The 18,067-nt window shown below is 37.9% G+C and overlaps 1 protein-coding gene across 1 annotated transcript in view; it reads right to left on the bottom strand.

Moving 5' to 3' along the window:
* LOC107691231 (serine/threonine-protein kinase LMTK2-like) overlaps positions 1-18,067 on the bottom strand; it is a 45,745-nt gene that overhangs the window by 17,051 nt on the left and 10,627 nt on the right. The window contains exons 2-6 of the mRNA XM_016489735.1: positions 9,628-9,758; positions 9,344-9,494; positions 7,814-7,890; positions 7,185-7,303; positions 6,031-6,118 (exon numbers count right to left, since the gene is read on the bottom strand). Of these exons, the coding sequence (XP_016345221.1) occupies positions 6,031-6,118; positions 7,185-7,303; positions 7,814-7,890; positions 9,344-9,494; positions 9,628-9,758 (566 nt within the window). The remainder of the gene's footprint in view (positions 1-6,030; positions 6,119-7,184; positions 7,304-7,813; positions 7,891-9,343; positions 9,495-9,627; positions 9,759-18,067) is intronic.

The following is an 18,067-nucleotide window of genomic DNA, read 5'->3' on the forward strand; positions in this document are numbered from 1 at the left end:
ATTGGTATTTGAGAACAGATTTATTCTCACATGTTCTTTATACAGAATAACATTTCTATTAATTGTCCACTGAATTATGTAATCACAGTAGAGCACTGTCCGTTTTCTTCCACGAGTGCGAGTGTTACGAGTCAGAGCGCTTTCACTCTTTTTCTACACATATGAAAGCAAATAGACATGATTGTGACGATATATTTTCTGTATGTGTTTTGTATGCAGCTCATGGTATTTTTATAGCAATAAAGGATGTTTAAATCAAATATTTGCAGTGTAGCGTTATTAAACATACAAAGAGTGCATGTGTCTGCTTATTAATCAAAATTAACTATAGATCACAATTGGAAGTTATTACAAGCACTCGATGATGGTTTAAAGTGGGTAAGCAAATACATGAATAATTACATACATTTTCAAGTGTAGCTTGATGCTAATTGTACTTCTAATTATATTTTAGGATGTAGCCTATTCTTGTAAGCATTATAGATAGTTTGTTTCTGGTGTAGAACCTTGTTTATCTTAATTTAATGCTGTATATTGAGCAGTGGATGATGTTAAATCCATTTACGAGATACATATCTGAGGAAAAATGCATTACTGGTCGGCGCCACCTAGCGTGCAGGCGTGAATTAGCAGAAGGCGAACATTCGTTTTGCATTCGGTGTGAAAGCACCATTCGTCGGTGATTCGCCTCGCTTTTTCGCATCGCGCTCAGTGTGGAAATGCCTTTACAGCTGGCAGCCATGTAATATACGATTAACTTTCTGTTAAATCAGCCAAACTGTAAAGCAAGCAAACTGAGTTTTAAGGAGCTTTGTTAAGGAGCTTTGTTTGCACGGAACAAAAATCTTGGGAAACGGTTTTGCCTTCCATTTATCAATTTTTAAAAATGATTCCCCCTTTTAGTTATGGCCACTCCATGATGACATGAACGAAAGCATATGTGAGTTACTAAACATTTACACAAAAGGAGGCACATCTTGTGAAAATCTAATGGGAAAAAGGGAAAAACTGCATTTTGGCAAGTGAAACTGATGCCTATTTTTAGTATGGTTATTTTAACGTTTCTTTGTAATTCCCATTATTCTCACTGGTGATTACCATTAAAATACTGAAAATACATACGTTTTTAGGGTTGAATGTGAAAAAAGCAAGCAGATATTCTCTCCAAGTCATTTTAAGATCTAGTAAAGAGATCTCAGTAGCTCTCAGCCAGGGGCTTGGTCTGCCTTTGAACACATAAACACGCATACACTGCAGCTCCCTAAAGAAAGCCTTTACAGGAGAGACTGTCACTCAATCAGAGAGCAACTGGCATACTGCAAACCAGCTCCAATTGCACCCTGCAGCTATATTTCTCTCTAAAATGCACCGTGTCAGGGTTACCAGTGGTAACCAGCGATACACAAAGAAAATCAGCCATCCAAATGTGCTTCTCTCCACCTCGGAAGAGTGACACATTCAGCAAACATCTTAATATAAGATAAAAGATGAAAATCAGTGATGGGACATAGAGAGTTAAAAAAAGGACTTCCTGCTTTGCACCTTACAAACTGGAAATGAGTTGACCAGCAGCTGTCTCGCATTAGGAGAGATGGTGCGTCATGTTCAGAATGGAGCACTAGCTTGCTTCTTACTGCATACTTGAGAATATACACTTGTATGAGACATAATAAATAAATACACTACCATTCGAAAGAAATTGGTTAGCAGAAGAAACTCAAAAAATATTAAAAACTTTTACTGACTTTTGCATGGTTGTGTTTGTGAAACTGTAAACATTATGCAACCAAACTAGGGCTGCCACTAACGACTATTTTTATTTCGATTAATCTATCGACTAATTTATTGATTAATCTAAATGATTAATTTCCCACAAAAAAATCAACAATTTAACGACTATTCGATTAATCTATCGACTAATTTATTGATTAATCTAAATGATTAATTTCCCACAAAAAAATCAACAATTTTGAAGAACATTTTATTAAACTTGCAACTTTGCCATTCAGTAGTGTACCATAAAAAGGTATAAATGTAAACAAGCCATTGACGAAATGTAAAACTAAAAGAGTAAAAATGTAAACAAACCTAATAAAAATGAAATAAAAAGAAAATAATTACAAAAGTCTGAGAAAGTCAGCATGTTCTTAATGTCAATATATCCACATGTTCTGGGCGTCTGTTCATTACAGCTGTGAGTGCAACTACAAAGGGAAACAATCTGTTTCAATTAACCCCAACAGTTGGGTTTTCACATTAAATAAATGCAATGCTTTGAGTCCACTAGAATCAAGTCGTAATTTAATGAATATGTGGCCATCAAAACGTGTAAACTCGGAGTGAGGGTTTGAGCTTTTATTTTGAAACCGTGAGATAATGATGTATTCTCCTGTGTTTGCGTGGATTTATAAATGATTTACCTTACAAATCTGATGAAATGGCGCACGTTGCGTTCCCAGATGAACGTTATAATAAACCCAAACTCACAACAACATGCACAGATGGAGTTTGAGCCGCTCCACATGTGTAAATGATAACCGTTCCTGTGGAACAGCATTTACTGTGAACGGAGCCGCTGTGAGACGCGCGTACTTAACCTACACGCCTATAACTGCATCACATATACACATTACATTTAATTAAATCGTGGCGTTTGTGAATTCACAGTTATGCTTAATTATGATTTTTAAGCAGGTTTAATATATCATGAGGCCTTGGAAAACAGTCTAATTATGTGTTTTATGGATTCTCGTTCGTAAAATGCGCCACTTCCGGTATTTTGCCGGTTAGTCGACGCAGGCAAAATGAAGTCGAAGATTTTTTTAAATCGAATAGTCGAAAAGAATCGACGAATCGCGACAGCCCTAAACCAAACACTGGTTTTTAGCACTGGTCACATGACCCAAGTTGTTTACTTAGCCGACTGGGATCCGGTTATCTTGGAAATATTGTTATTTTTGCCAGTCTGATAAAATAACGAGTCAAGAAAGAAACTGAAATTTGAGGCTTGAAAGAGAAAGTGTGGTTGAACAACATTGTGCTACCGCACTATTTGCAAACACAGCAGGTCAAACATCCAGAAAACTGCTCACTGTCCACGGTAAACATACTACACACTGAAAAATAAAACAAGTAGTATGCTATTCAGAACACAGCCACTGACTACCTCAAACAAACCTCTCAATACGAGTACTCATCCCACACAAGCTGGTCTGGGATGGAATCGAGGCCAGAACTGTGCAGTGAACAGCTGTCTTTAAAATGCCCAGGCTTCTCCATTATTCTTCTTAGATGAGATTTTGTAGGACCGTACAACCAAACAGGTCTATGTGTGAAGCTACGCTCTAACTTGGGAAGAAACCCGAGCCGTAACACCAGCTAAGGAAACGACCCAGACTGCATTACGCAACAGTGGGCTGCAGTGAGCTCATTCTGTCTCTCTGGCTCGAAGCCATCCACCTGCTCAGGCCCAGAGGATCCCAGACCACAGGCATTGTTCCTAACAACTGGTCAGGTGTGCAGAATGTTCCTAACCACCGCCGCTGAGGGATTAACACACAGCTAACTAATTACAGCGCGTGAGCGGAGCCAACCTCAGCAGAAACTGAAAGGAATTACAGAATAATGTCTCAGATGATTTAGTTAGCTTGTGCAAACACTGAGCAGTGAACTGGCATGTCTCATAATTAGTGTTATTATTATTATTATGCTTCTGCAGATTAATAGACAAGAAAGTAAGAAAACTCCATCTTTGTGGTCAACATGTTCATCTGTTTTTTTGTGCATCTGCACATTTGAGACTTGTAAGAACACAGTGTGTCTTTATTGCAGCACTTTAGCTTTAGTAATAGTATTTGATATGTAACAACGCAGAAATTGTATAGTTATTTAAAACTAAAACTGAAACCTTGTTGCCTTAGAATAACATATGTTAACTGAAAAATGTAATGAAATAAAACATTTAAATTTAACTAGTTCCTAAGGAACCATTTCACATTTTAACTTGATGCACTAAAATAACTAAAACTGAAATTAAAAAATATTAAAGACTATATTGACATTAAAAAATAACCCCAAAAAACAGCACAAAAAATGTAAACTTTAACAGAAATTTAAATAAAACTTAAAAAAATATTAAAGTAAAAACAATAGTATCTCATTAATACCAAAAACAGACTACATGTAAAGACATCCTCAGAATAAGATCATTGCTTTCAAACATTTTTGAGGCAAATCTGTTTTGCTCGTTTGTTTATTTTTTACATGCATTAATTATTTGCACGAAAAAAGTAGTTATAAAATATTTTACAAAGCTTCAAGCAAAGTTAACAGGAAAATAATTTTCACAATCATATTCTAGTTCTTAGTATCTTTTGCAGCATGGTGATAAAATGCACCAACGCAGCAAGATGTGACAGTGTCAGTAAAATAATCCTGTTGCTTTATTGGGATATGAGGGAATCGGAGAGCTACCTACTGCATGCAGTTATGTGGCTCATATCCTTCTCAGGCGCAAGCAGCACACCCGAAATAGATCAAGAAAAACAGAAAATAAATCAAAGGGCAAGGAGCAGCCCACTGAGAGACACTGGCTGTGTAACTTATGACGGATGCTAGCGTTTGGGAACAAATTAAGTCGTGAGGTACGCTGAAGTGGGCCTATCTGTGCTTTCATCAGACTTGTCTGATAAGAATTTGAGATGCCGTGTGTGGCTGTGAAACAAGATTCCACAACCGCCAATTCAGGTGCTTACAAGAGTGCAAGAAAAGATGATCTGAAGAGCTGGACAGATGCCAGAGAATTAAAAAACAGATGTTTTCTAATAGATGGCTGATCAAAATAAAGATGAATAAGGAGTACCAAACACAATGAGGATGTTTAAAAGCACTAAAGATTTCACTGATGCCATAAACAAGCAATACACTGTTCATTCTTATACTAAAGGACTTGCATCTGCTTATCCGCTTTCCTCATATGTGACCCTGGAGCACAAAAGCAGTCTTAAGTCGCTGGGGTATATTTGTAGCAATAGCCAACAATACATTGTATGGGTCAAAATTATTGATTTTTCTTTTATGCCAAAAATCATTAGGATATTAAGTAAAGATCATGTTCCATGAAGATATTTTGTAAATGTCCTACTGTAAATATATCAAAACTTAATTTTTGATTAGTAATATGCATTGCTAAGAACTTCATTTGGACAACTTTAAAGATGATTTTCTCAATATTTTGATTTTTTTGCACCCTCAGATTCCAGATTTTCAAATAGTTGTATCTCGACCAAATATTGTCCGATCCTAACAAAACCATATATCAATGGAAAACTTATTTATTCAGCTTTCAGATGATGTATAAATCTCAATTTCGAAAAATTGACCATTATGACTGGTTTTGTGCTCCAGGGTTGCATATAAGGCAATCTCTTTTCACTGGTACACCAGAGTCAGAATAGATGGCAAAGAGAGCAAAGAAATTAAAAAAATTCAGCTTTGAGATACAACTTTTCAAATACACTTCTATAACCTTACAAACCCATCAAATTAAACGTGTTCAGACTAAGGTCTCTTCTAAAATCTCTGTTGTATCGTTCGCACTGGCTTCCTGTCCTAATCTTGAAGAGAAAAAATGAAGCAACACAAATATACTAAAACAAACTACTGTAGGAACTTCCCTGGAGAACATGAAGGCAGCAGAAATGGAAATTAGAGGATATATACAATCCCGTTCAAAAGTTTGAGGTCAGTAAGATTTTAAAAAAATGCTTTTATTCAGCAAGGATTGATGAAATTAAGCAAAATGACAGTAAAGACGTATAATGTATAGTGTATAAAAGATTTCTATATCAAATAAATGCTGTACTTTTAAACAGTCTATTCATCAAAGAATCCCGAAAAATGTTTCTTGAGCAGCAAATCAGCATATTATACTGATTTCTGAAGGATCATGTGACACTGAAGACTGGAGTTATGATGCTGAAAATTCAGCTTTGCATCTGAAAATAGATATATTTTATAAAATCAACTTACCAGTTCACAATACTCAAAAACAAGCAGGAAAGGGATGGCCTCCACACACTGACCAAGACATTGCAGTATATTGGGATGCTGAAGAACCCTGTAAACACACGATTAATGAAAAACATTAATCTAACCATACATAACAGAACACTAAAAATTAAAAACAGATCTCCACCAGAAATTATTTTCTGCTTATGTAACCAAGTTTTTTTTATTTTTTTTTTTTGTTTTTTCACATTTTCTAAACAAAATGTAAGTGGTAGGATGGTTGCTTTTGGAGGGTTGGGTGGGTTGTGATCCGCCTCAAGTCAAACGAACCCATCTCTGTGATATTTGCAGTCTAGATATGATAGGAGTGCCTCCCTAAATGAAAGTCTGATCTCTTAGTAATGTAATAACACAACTCTCCACACCAAGCATCATGATCTTAAGTCACTGTTTACGTCTGTAATAAAACAAGTAATACATGACATCTAATAATTACAGTTAGAGGTTTGAATAAAACGTATATGAGCGGTAATATTAGCGAAGCTTGTCTTAAAGGGATAGTTCACCCAAAAATGAAAATTCTGTCGTTAATTACTCACCCTCGTGTTGTTCCAAACCTGTAAGACCTTCGTTCATCTTCGGAACACAAATTAAGATATTTTTGATGAAATCTGAGGGCTCTCTCACCCTCCCATAGACAGCAAGGTAACTACCACGTTCAAGGTCCAGAAAAGTACCAAAATGATCGACAAAGTAGTCCGTGTGACATCAGTGGTTCAACTACTTTGTCGATCATTTTGGTACTTTTCTGGACCTTGAACGTGGTAGTTACCTTGCTGTCTATGCAGGGTCAGAGAGCCCTCAGATTTCATCAAAAATATCTTAAATTGTGTTCCGAAGATGAACGAAGGTCTTACGGGTTTGGAACAACACGAGGGTGAGTAATTAATGACAGAATTTCATTTTGGGGTGAACTAACCCTTTAATAAACACCACTAATAAAAGCACAGCCAAACATGATTTACCCAGTCACAAGCCAACCAAATCCCAATGGATAAACTCAAGTCCCGCCCTACATTATTTGGTTTCAAAGCTGACGTGCTTACAGTAAAACGTAGATCAAAACTATTGAAATAATCAATGTTAAAATAAATAATAATGAAAGGCCCTCTCACCTGTACAGGTCTCCCTGCTGCAGGAACTCATTCTGCTCTTTGGAGCTGGCGTTGGCCTTCAGCTCTTTGACAACCGCTCGGGCGACTCCAGGGTCCACATAGATCTCACTGAGCAGAACCTGTCAGAACCAGACAAACAGAGAAATAACTTTGATAAAGAACACCACAATGGACCAATCCAACACTGGCAAGTGCTTCAGAAAGGAACCGCAAACAAGGCCTGTTAGGCGTATCACAGCACAGCAGGTGGCTCAGACGAGGATGTTCCCATGGCTCAGCTAGGCAGGAAAAAGCATCAGGAAACAAGGTTTTCCCTTAAGTCTTAATCTCGGTAAACACATCCACACACAGGCTGAAGGAGGACAGGCAGAGTGCCGTATAATGCTCCCTCGTAAACGTCAAACTCTGGCCCCTGAGGGCCCCCGGCATAGAGATGAGAGCAAGTACTAACAAGATCACGAGATGTGATTATTTAAGACGAATCCTCAGGAGAAATTGTACATTTGTCCTTGACAAATTCTTCAGAAGTCACTGCTTTGCTTTCACACAATGCGTGTCTCAAGACCCAAGTCTATCAATACACCTTCACACTTTCAGTGTACAATATAAACACAGGAAGACAAGCTTACCTTTCCAAACCAGCCGTTCCCGATCTCCTGAATGTAACTGAGAGAGTTTCGAGCCACATGAGGACCTGATGAGACGTCTACAAGACCGAAAATCAGACAAACATTGAGAAGGATCAATGTGACCAAATAAACAGCAAACGAAAGGAAAAGGAAAAAGTCACTGTAAAGTCACTGTAATGCTTCAGCTACTCTGAATACAACGCTTAAAACGAATGTCCTGAAGAAGAAAGCCAACAGAATTACTCCTAAATGGTTATGTAAGGCTGACCCTTTATTCATCATAATACGGTTTCTTTTAGAAGTATTTTGAAAGCAGTTCATCTACTTCATCCAGTAAATGGAAAGACTTCAGCGCTGTGTGTTTTACTCAATTTAATTCATGCTTTTTTAATGCAGCGCAGTGTTTACTTGCCTCATGATCTGCCTGAAAAACATGCTACACCACATCGACATTAACTCTTGAGATCACAGGTCACACTGATGTTTATTCTTACTATTCTCACTAGATGTAATATAACACATCAGGCTGTGTTTGTTTGTCAAGTTAACTATGTGTACCATGCACCTTGTCACCGAAGCTTCCACGTCCCAACAATATTTCTGATTAATCGTGTTGAGAGAAAAAAAAATACATACTTAAATCTTTTAGAATGCTGTATGTTCTCCAGTTTTTCCCATACATAAAATGATTTTCAATAGTTGATGCAAAGGATTTTTTTTTTTTAGATTTTCTTTTATTTTGTTTCTCAAGTAATATGCACTTATAAAATAAAAAAGGTTATGTCACACTACAGTACATATCAATTACTCATGCACACATACAGCAATGTCATATGGATATATGTTTGATACATCTTCGAAGGTAGCGTGTTTATTATGGCGAATGACTGTTTACTAAAGTTGCAAAATTGCACTAAATTCTGGCTCATGATCCACACATTGAAATCCAGTGAGGAGCATGAGACGAGCTGATTGAACCTACCATTCAAAAGTTTAGGGGCAGTTCGAATTTTACATTTTTTATCTTTTATCTAGCATGGATACATTAAATTGATCAAACGTGACAGCAAAGACACTTACGATGCTACAAAAGATTTATATTTAAAACAAATGCTGTTCTTTTGAACTTTCTATTCTAAAAATGCTGAGAAAAAAAAGTTTCCACAAAACCCTAACTGCGCTATTAATAAAAAAAAATGTTTCTTGAGCAGCATATTAGAATGATTTCTGAAGGATCATGTGACACTGAAGACTGGAGTAATGATGCTGAAAATACAGCTTAGCATTTCATTTTAAAATATATTCACATAGAAAACAGTTATTTTACATGGTAATAATATTTCACAATATTTTTGTTATTACTGTATGTTGGATCAAATAAATGCACCCTTAGTGAGCATAAGAGACTACTTTCAAAAGCATTAAAATATCTCGCAGACCCCCAAACTTTGAATAGTAGAATATCTTTGTACTCAATGCAAAAGAGTGCATTTGCAGATGTGCTGAGAGGGCAAGGCACATGTTTCTGACCTGTTATCCGGGGCAACTGGAGGTGAGGGGGTCCAGGGAGGGGCACAGGTGGAACAGCGAGTGTGTAAACCTCCGCAGGCGACTGCATAGAGGGGGTGTCCTCTGCTGGGGGCGTGAAATCAACCTCATCCTCAAAGTGGTCTTCAAACTCCTGAATCACATTTGAAATGAAAACTAGCGACAATCAAGAAATACTCTTGAACTGTTCAAACGGTAAAGACAGAAATTGCTACAAACAATATAGACTTCAGACACAGAATGATGCGAGAGAGCATTTCACTCACCTTAAAGTTGATCTCTTGCTCTTTGCAGCAGGAAGCACAGTTGAGCAGCAGTACCACAAGGGCCACCGACACAGCCAGAGACAACAGCAGAGGGATGATCAGAGAGAAATCCACATATCCAGCAGCCTCTGCTGAGCACAAACACCTGATTAAAGCTCAGTGTGTTACGCAGCAGATGGATGGTAATGGAGCGATAATCTTTTAGAGGGAATCCCTTGTGTAGAAAGCAGGATTATATGAAATGAGAGAGACTCATTTAATCATTCCTGTGCTCCAGGACACTGATCTGCTTAGGTTTCTAGAGTAACAACACAGCAGGTTACCATCAAGAGAGGTTAAAAGCCTACTTAACACCAAGAACTGATTATAATGGAAGCCATTTATGACACGTCGCACTACACCATGCACATCTGATGTAGACACAGAGTGCGCAGTGTACAGTTATTTTGGTGGTTTGCTGGTAAATAAATAAATGTTTTCAAAGTGAAGCCTGGCACTGTGTTCAATTGCACACATGCAGCTCGTGATAAGAGTCATTGTTTCAATGTCTCAGAGCAGCTTAGGTTTATTTACTGTGAATTTATTTAATTAAATCACAGCCTTCGTGATTAGCCTATCATATTAAGCTACATCACCGTATAGTTTTTATTTCAATATACTGTGAAGCCCTAGAAACAATGTTGGAATCGGCTGCATTAATATAGAATTCAAATGAAGCGTGTTCACACATTTTGCAATAGTTTCAAACGTGACTCATCAAGATCATTTTATAATATGTGACCCTGGACCACAAAACCAGTCATAAAGGTCAATTTTTTGAAATTGACAATATTTGGCTGAGATACAACTATTTGAAAATCTGGAATCTGAGGGTGCAAAAAAATCAAAATACTGAGAAAATCATCTTTAAAGTTGTCCAAATGAAGTTCTTAGCAATGCATATTACTAATCAAAAATTAGGTTTGATATATTTACGGTAGGACATTTACAAAATATCTTCATGGAACATGATCTTTACTTAATATCCTAATGATTTTGGCATAAAAGAAAAATCTATCATTTTGACCCATACAATGTATTTTTGGCTATTGCTATTGCCCAGCGACTTAAGACTGGTTTTGTGCTCCGGGGTCACATATATTTTCCTTGCACTTAGAGACCAATGGTATGAGCATCTCAGCAGACAGCTGCATGACTAAAAGAGTTGCGGGTGAATTTTTACACTAGATTCTACAGAATAGAAAATTCATGCTCTGTGTGAAAAAGCCTTAACAGCAAACAAAACACACTTTCTACACTCTTGTCTCTTTGCCAAATTAGGACGAGGACGAGTCTTATCTCTCAGCGGGCTGCACGCAAACCATTTGCAGGGCATTTTGCTCTGGACGGGTCTAACAGCAGTTCAGATATCAAGTGTTGAAAGGCTGGATGTGCTTCAGCACCTGTTCTGTCACTACAGCACTATTAACACCGCTCTCCATTCCTCTCATCAAAACAAAACAACCCTCTGGAGTTCAGAACAGCAGGCAGCATAATTGGTGGCAGGAGAGGTCAGTAACACAGATCTCAGATCAGATGAGTTAGGCCGCCAGCGTCACATGTGTCTGTGCGTGTTTGGCGTGTTGCTAACCCAGTAGTTTGTCTTGCACAATTAGCTGACAAGGATGTGCATGTATGGATAATATGCTAAGACAGATCTTTCATGAGTGGCTAGCATGATCTCCCATAATAGTAATAAATGTGGCTTCAGTAATGCTACAGGCCACACACAGAGCCATGAAACATGAGTAGCAAAGACAGGGCTATTTTGAACACTTACTCATAAAAGGTGGTTTGCAGTACACAGGTCTTAGTGTGTGTGAGATTTTCATCTGATGTAAACTTCAATAAAGCATTAGAGTTTGGAAAGGATGCCTTAAACATTTTTAACTATCTTTACCTCAGTTTTTAAGTCACAAAACTTGTTTCTTTATTTTATTTTCTATGTAACCGTGTTTTACCAAATAAACAAAGGCCTGTCAATGCTGCTGCAACTAGCTGCAAAATACTCTTCATACGGGGCAGTCGTGGCCTAATGGTTAGAGAGTCGGACTTGTAACCTGAAGGTTGTGGGTTCGAGTCTCAGGTCCGGCAGGAATTGTCGCTCTCAGCGCTCTCTTCCACCTTCAATACCATGACTGAGGTGAGACTGCTCCGGGTGTGTGTGTGTGTGTGTGTGTGTGTGTGTGTGTGTGTATGGGTCACCATACTTGGCCACACGTCACTTCACTCACTTTATAGACAGACAGCTGTCAGGATGAGCCTTTATGCAAAATGGAAATATGTGCGTGAATTTCAAAGATTTACAGATAAGGACACAACCTTAAGACACAAGCTATACACTAAGGAAAACAGGTGTCAAATGTATTAAACAACAATGCATGTCATGTTTAGGATCATACACTTTTCCCACAGCAACTTACTCTGTTCTCTGTTATTTTTATAGTACAATAAGAGTATAGATAATGGTATACCAGTCCCATCCTAGTGGGGAATCTCATAAATACTATTTACGTTCTCTTTTCAAAGTTTTTTTAAAGAAATTAATAGAGCCTGACCGATATGGGTTTTTTGGGGGGCGATACCGATAATAGGGAGTAAAAAAAGATCGATATCGATATATTGGCCGATATTATTTATGTTTAGGCTATATTATAGTACAGTATAGTCAAAAGTTTGGACACACTTCCCATTCGTGCACTTAACAGTAAAGACTTAAACAGTAAGTCTTTAAACAGTAAAGACTTAAACAGTAAACACTTAAGTGCACTTAACAGTAAACTTCACTTCACTTATTATAAATAACTTAACACAAATAGAACAAAATATATATAACTTGAATTAAGAAATTAAACAAGGTAACTGTGTAGGGCAAGCAAGCTACTGCCAAACCAACAGGGGCAGGTTTATGCAGGAAGCACAGCTTTTCCAAATGTAAACATCTAAAATTAATAAATAATAATAATTAATAATATATATTTTTTCACCAACTTTGTGTTGTGTATTTTCTGGTAATCAAATGAACATGCAGAACATTCGTATTTAAATCGTCTTTTTGCAGTTTAATATTCACAGACAGTGTATATGTACTGACCTGTTTTTTATTTAAGCATTAAGCTTAAGCATTTAAGCATTGTTGTGGAAGTCGTGGCCTAATGGTTAGAGAGTCGGACTCGTAACCCAAAGGTTGCGGGTTCGAGTCTCGTACCGGCAGGGATTGTAGGTGGGGGGAGTGTACAGCGCTCTCTTCCACCTTCAATACCACGACTGAGGTGCCCTTGAGCAAGGCACCGAACCCCCAACTGCTCCCCGGGCGCCGCAGCATAAATGGCTGCCGCATTATACAGTAAATTCCGTTTTTATGACTGGATTCTGCGATTCTGTTCATGTTTTCTGCATCGCGGAAATCACAGGGCCCTACTAATGTAACAAACGAATATGATAAGCTCATTGTGAAAGTAAAAGATGAGGACATTGTTGTTTAGAGTAAAAGACGGGGACATTGTTGTTTATTTAATTAGCATTGAGTCTCTCCAACTAGGTGACAACGTAGTGTTAAATTACCATTCAACATTCAAGCCACCACCGCACTGCCGTCTATTGAACTGCAGAAATATACTAACCTTTCAATCTGCTACGTTACTGACTGTACTGACAAACTATGCTGACACCGTGTCCGTGCCGCAACAGGATGCGACAAAGCGACCGTTGAAAATCATTTGAACTTTGTGTCAGCACGTCATAAATAGAACGAGGCATCAGTTTACTGCATCCAGTGTAGACAAAGAACTCATGCTTATCACATCGGTCACATCGCGCGGCGTGACAAAATACAATAGAATTCTATTGTATTTTGTCACGCCGCGCGATGTGACCGATGTGATAAGCATGAGTTCTGTGCCGCGGCGCGGCTGGTATAAGCATTGACTGAGTGGCCGCGATCAGCTCCGGTGGCCGTAACACAGGCTTTAATGCGCCGCAGACGCATGCCGTGATGCGCAGATCAGCTCTAGTCTCTAACGTCACTGAATCTGCTGTTAAAAATGAACCATCCATTCATCATATCATCATGCAAAACTAAGAATTAGAATCATTGTAATGTGACGATCAAATATAGGTGCGGGTGGGTGGCGGGCGGATAATTTGAAGCAGCGGACTCGGGTGAAGTTTGAGCTCATCCGCGCATCTCTACACTACAGTGACCTGGGTCACCAGTAGCAAACAATGCAGCGCGCTCTGCTGGACAAACTAAGTAATTACACCATTCAGAAGCATTTAGTCTGCGTTATATGTTCTGCAAAAAAATGTTCATATCGGTGACATATCGGCGGCATATTTGCCGATACCGATATATCGGCGACAGGCTCATATCGGCCGATAATATCAGCTAAATGATATATCGGTCGGGCTCTTGAAATTAATTATTATTTATATATATATCGGTCGGGCTCTTGAAATTAATTATTAATAAATTACTTATGCACCAGAACTTTAAAACGTACGCGTTTGGGCCAGTCATTTACATGACAACAGCGTTTTGGGTCCTTAAAATGAAAACGATACCGTTATTGTCTCTGTGTAGACTACAAAAACGCAAATTTGTGAAAACGGTGAAGTCGTGCTTGCGTATTACATGTTCATGTTGTGTTTCTTCACAATGGTCCCAACTACCGGTCTGGCATGCATAATACTGCGTTTTTAGTCGTTTTCACAGATTTGTGTGAACGGGGGTCATTTTGACAATGTTGTCGTCTCTATGCGGAAAAATGCAAAGGAAAAACTTTTCAGTTTTTAGCACATCATTGTTGTGTAAACATGCCCTTACCCTCTAGCCACATCCCTTTGACTGCAATGTACACCCGAAACCTTCAGTGCAGAGTCAAATGACAATATGTTCCAACACTGCAATTACACCGAGAGCTCTGGGATGTACATGAGAGACCTGTTGCTAGGCAGCCATGAGAGACAAGACCCAGGCACATGAAATAAACCCAAGTAAGTTCAATATAATACAAACAGCAAGTAATCAGTGATAACTGATTGTGTAGAAAGAACACCCAGCTGCCAAAAAACAAGATGGTAAATGTAATTGCTGCTTCCAGAACTAACACTTATATTTTTAGATTTATTAAACCTGATTTTACAAGCTAATCAAGCTATCTACATACAGCAAATCTGGTAGTGGTGACAAGTTACCAGAAATGTTATTTTGCAAACATTTGCAATGAATAGACAACATCATTTACTTCAAATGACAAAGCATGGCATGAATGAAAGCCCAAACTTTATGGATTTTATGAAAAATAAAACAAATAATGATCAAGATAAGTACAAGTATTCAAGGTCTAAGAAATATACAGTAGTACATTTTATTTGATCATTACACCACACAACATTTTTAGAATCAATCATTTGAAACATTTCTAAGAACTTGGTGCTTTAAATTAGATTTTTTAAAGTTTTCTTTTTAAAAATTTTCATTTTATCATGAACACTCTTACATGTCACTGACCCACAAACAGAAGTATGCGTCTTGACACTTTGACACCAGTCTTTCTCAGACATTAATATGTCTCCGGTTGCTGATATTTCTTTCATGAAAACCAGCTGACACCAAACGTGTTAAACTGTTGATATCCATCTTCCTTGGTTACACACTCATGCGTTCCTTATACATGCACAACAAAAATGTAGGGGATTTTTGTCCTAATTTCAATATGGTTATCAATCACAAAACTTTGTACAAATTGTACACATATTATACAAACTGTCTAGGGGCAACCTGGGGTTAATCAAGGGCACAGCAGTTCATAGATGAGCCCTTGCAGTGTGTGAACATACAATTTTACAACACCCAACTTTGCAGAAAGGAGGTCAGAGGTTTAATTATTAATAATAAGTGGCGTCTCGTTCACATCAACAGTTTCAGATATAAAGAGCATGGTATCCCGAGTGAGAGCACTAGATTACTTATTTCTTGAGTTGAGAGTAAATCAATAACAATGCTGCATCATGTGCTCAAGCAATCAAAGGCCGAAATGCCAATGCATCTGTGACCAAGCGAGAGCAAAAGGAGGCAGGCTTCCAGCTCAGTAACAGCATAGGTAATGAGGGGTTGAGAGATGTGTTGATCATTACTGCGTCAGACTGAACCCCTGCTCCTCTGATGAGTGACGAGCAGTGGGCAGCAGCACAATCACCTCCCCATTTGTTCTTCTTATCTGAGTCATGAGTTAATATCATGACTTGGCAAGCAGCACAAATTATTCAACTGCTTCTCAGGCCAATAAACACCAAGCTGTCAGCTCTTATTTCAGCTCTCTTGCATAATGAAGTGATGTTCGCTCACACAGAAGTGGAGATGACCCAATTGGACAGGGTGTTGTTTTCTGGATTTGGCATACGCGTGGACAGATTCAGGTGGAGTTTTAGACAGTCCACTTGCTACTGCCTTATGGTTTTCAAGTAAGGATGCAACACGATGACACTAATCATCCAACAAACTAATCGATTATTGATTTTAGATTTAAAAGCCGCATGAAAACAAAACTAGAGCTTTGCGGGTTCTGTTAGCTTTGAGGTCATTCACATCTAGTGTAAACTGACAAATTAGTATGCATATGCATCTAGAATTCGTAGTCTTTCTTTTCCAGGAAAACAAATATAAAATACAGATGGATCTTGTGAGCAGAGACAAGTTGCATAGAACAGGGTTTCTCATGCATTGATTTACTTGTGGCGGCAACACTGTCACTGACCGCCACAAATAGTTTCCAAAAGGCTTTGACTCCGCTGAATAAACATGAGCACTGCATGTTTCAAAATCAAAACGCGGCACGGGTGCACAACGTTGCTTTATCAGGCATATAACATGCAAGATTAAATGAAAATGACATCGTGACATTTTCTAAAGATAGTCTTCCTTCAGAAATACAGTGATCTAAAAACAGCCGCGCCTCGTTTTGATTTTTAAATGTGCAGTACATGCCCATGTTTATTCAACGAAGCCTTTTGGAAAATCGGTCAGTTTTGATACTGTGGCGAGTGCCACAAATAAATAAATGTATGGGAAGCACATCCCACAGCACAACCACCTGAGCCCAACTTCAGTCTACTCATCACCTTAACTTTAACTGAGTTTGTAGCTGGCGCCATAACCAGACTGATAAACAAACACAGACCGGAAGTTAACTTCGGGCCATGAGCGTGCGCCCGATGAAACCATCTATATAAAACTTGAAACATCAGAATCGGCATCGGCCGATCACCATGACAAGAAATCGGTACTCCGTATCGGCTGCAAAATTCCTGATCGGAGCATCCCTAAAAATAACTGATAAAATCAATCACTGCTATTTTTTCAGACAGATGAAGTTGTAGGCTAATTTTAACATTTTATTTGTAGATTTAACATTTGTAGATGCTATAAAACAAAAGAGCTGTACAAATTCTAAAAATCTTTTAGAGCTCCTTGTTTTCAGTTTTCAAAATCCATTTGAAAAATATATTACACATTAATGAATAAATCTGTATATATAAATTGATCATGTTTGTATTTTTATTCATGTAAACCAGGGGTTTTCAACCTTTTAGGACATGCCAAGTTTGTCTAATTTCACTCGCGCTCCCCCACACCATTACTGTATGAAGTAAATATACTACACAAATATCCATTAAAGATACAGAAGTTACTTAGTTAAGAGCAGCGAGTGAATTCTCTATTGCTGTTTGATTAATATTATTAACATAAGAAATGCACGGATCCGTTATACTAATGTACATTCAATATTTCTTTACTGTTCTGTAAAACAGTAAAACTGACTGTCTTCAGAAAATTATGGATGTCATTTTCATTTCATCTTGCCTGTTATGCCTCATAAAGCAGCGTTTGAGAGCGCAGCGCTTATTTGATTACAGCCGTTACTGGGGAAACCTCTATCTCTCCCGCTTTACAAGCACCTCCTGCTGGCAGAGAATGAATTTGCATATATATGCCGCCACAAATAGAGTGCAAGTCTGTAGGAAACACCGCTTCTGTTATGAATATTATTCAATATTTTAATTTGAATGTCGGATTGAAATGAATGCTGTTATTAGAGTAGTTAATTGTTTAACTATTTAATGCTCCTATAACTTTTATTAGGGTAAAAAAAAACAGGAGGACATGATGATATTTTCTATTTTTACATACCAGAGGCTTTTAAATGAATTGTGAATCTAAAATATGCGTGTTAGAGAATGTACAAATGGTTAACATTGTTTGTGTCATATACATCAGAAAAGCAGGTCTGGGCCTTTTTTTTTTTTTTTTCCTTCTCGCTAACTTAGTTGCTATTCTTGGTTGAATAACTCTAGGTTTTCAAAAGCCCTTTAAAATTAAATATGTACACAGTTTGGATTA

This window comes from Sinocyclocheilus anshuiensis, unplaced genomic scaffold (assembly GCF_001515605.1).
Source record: "Sinocyclocheilus anshuiensis isolate Anshui unplaced genomic scaffold, SAMN03320099.WGS_v1.1 scaffold202, whole genome shotgun sequence".
NCBI lineage: Eukaryota > Metazoa > Chordata > Actinopteri > Cypriniformes > Cyprinidae > Sinocyclocheilus > Sinocyclocheilus anshuiensis.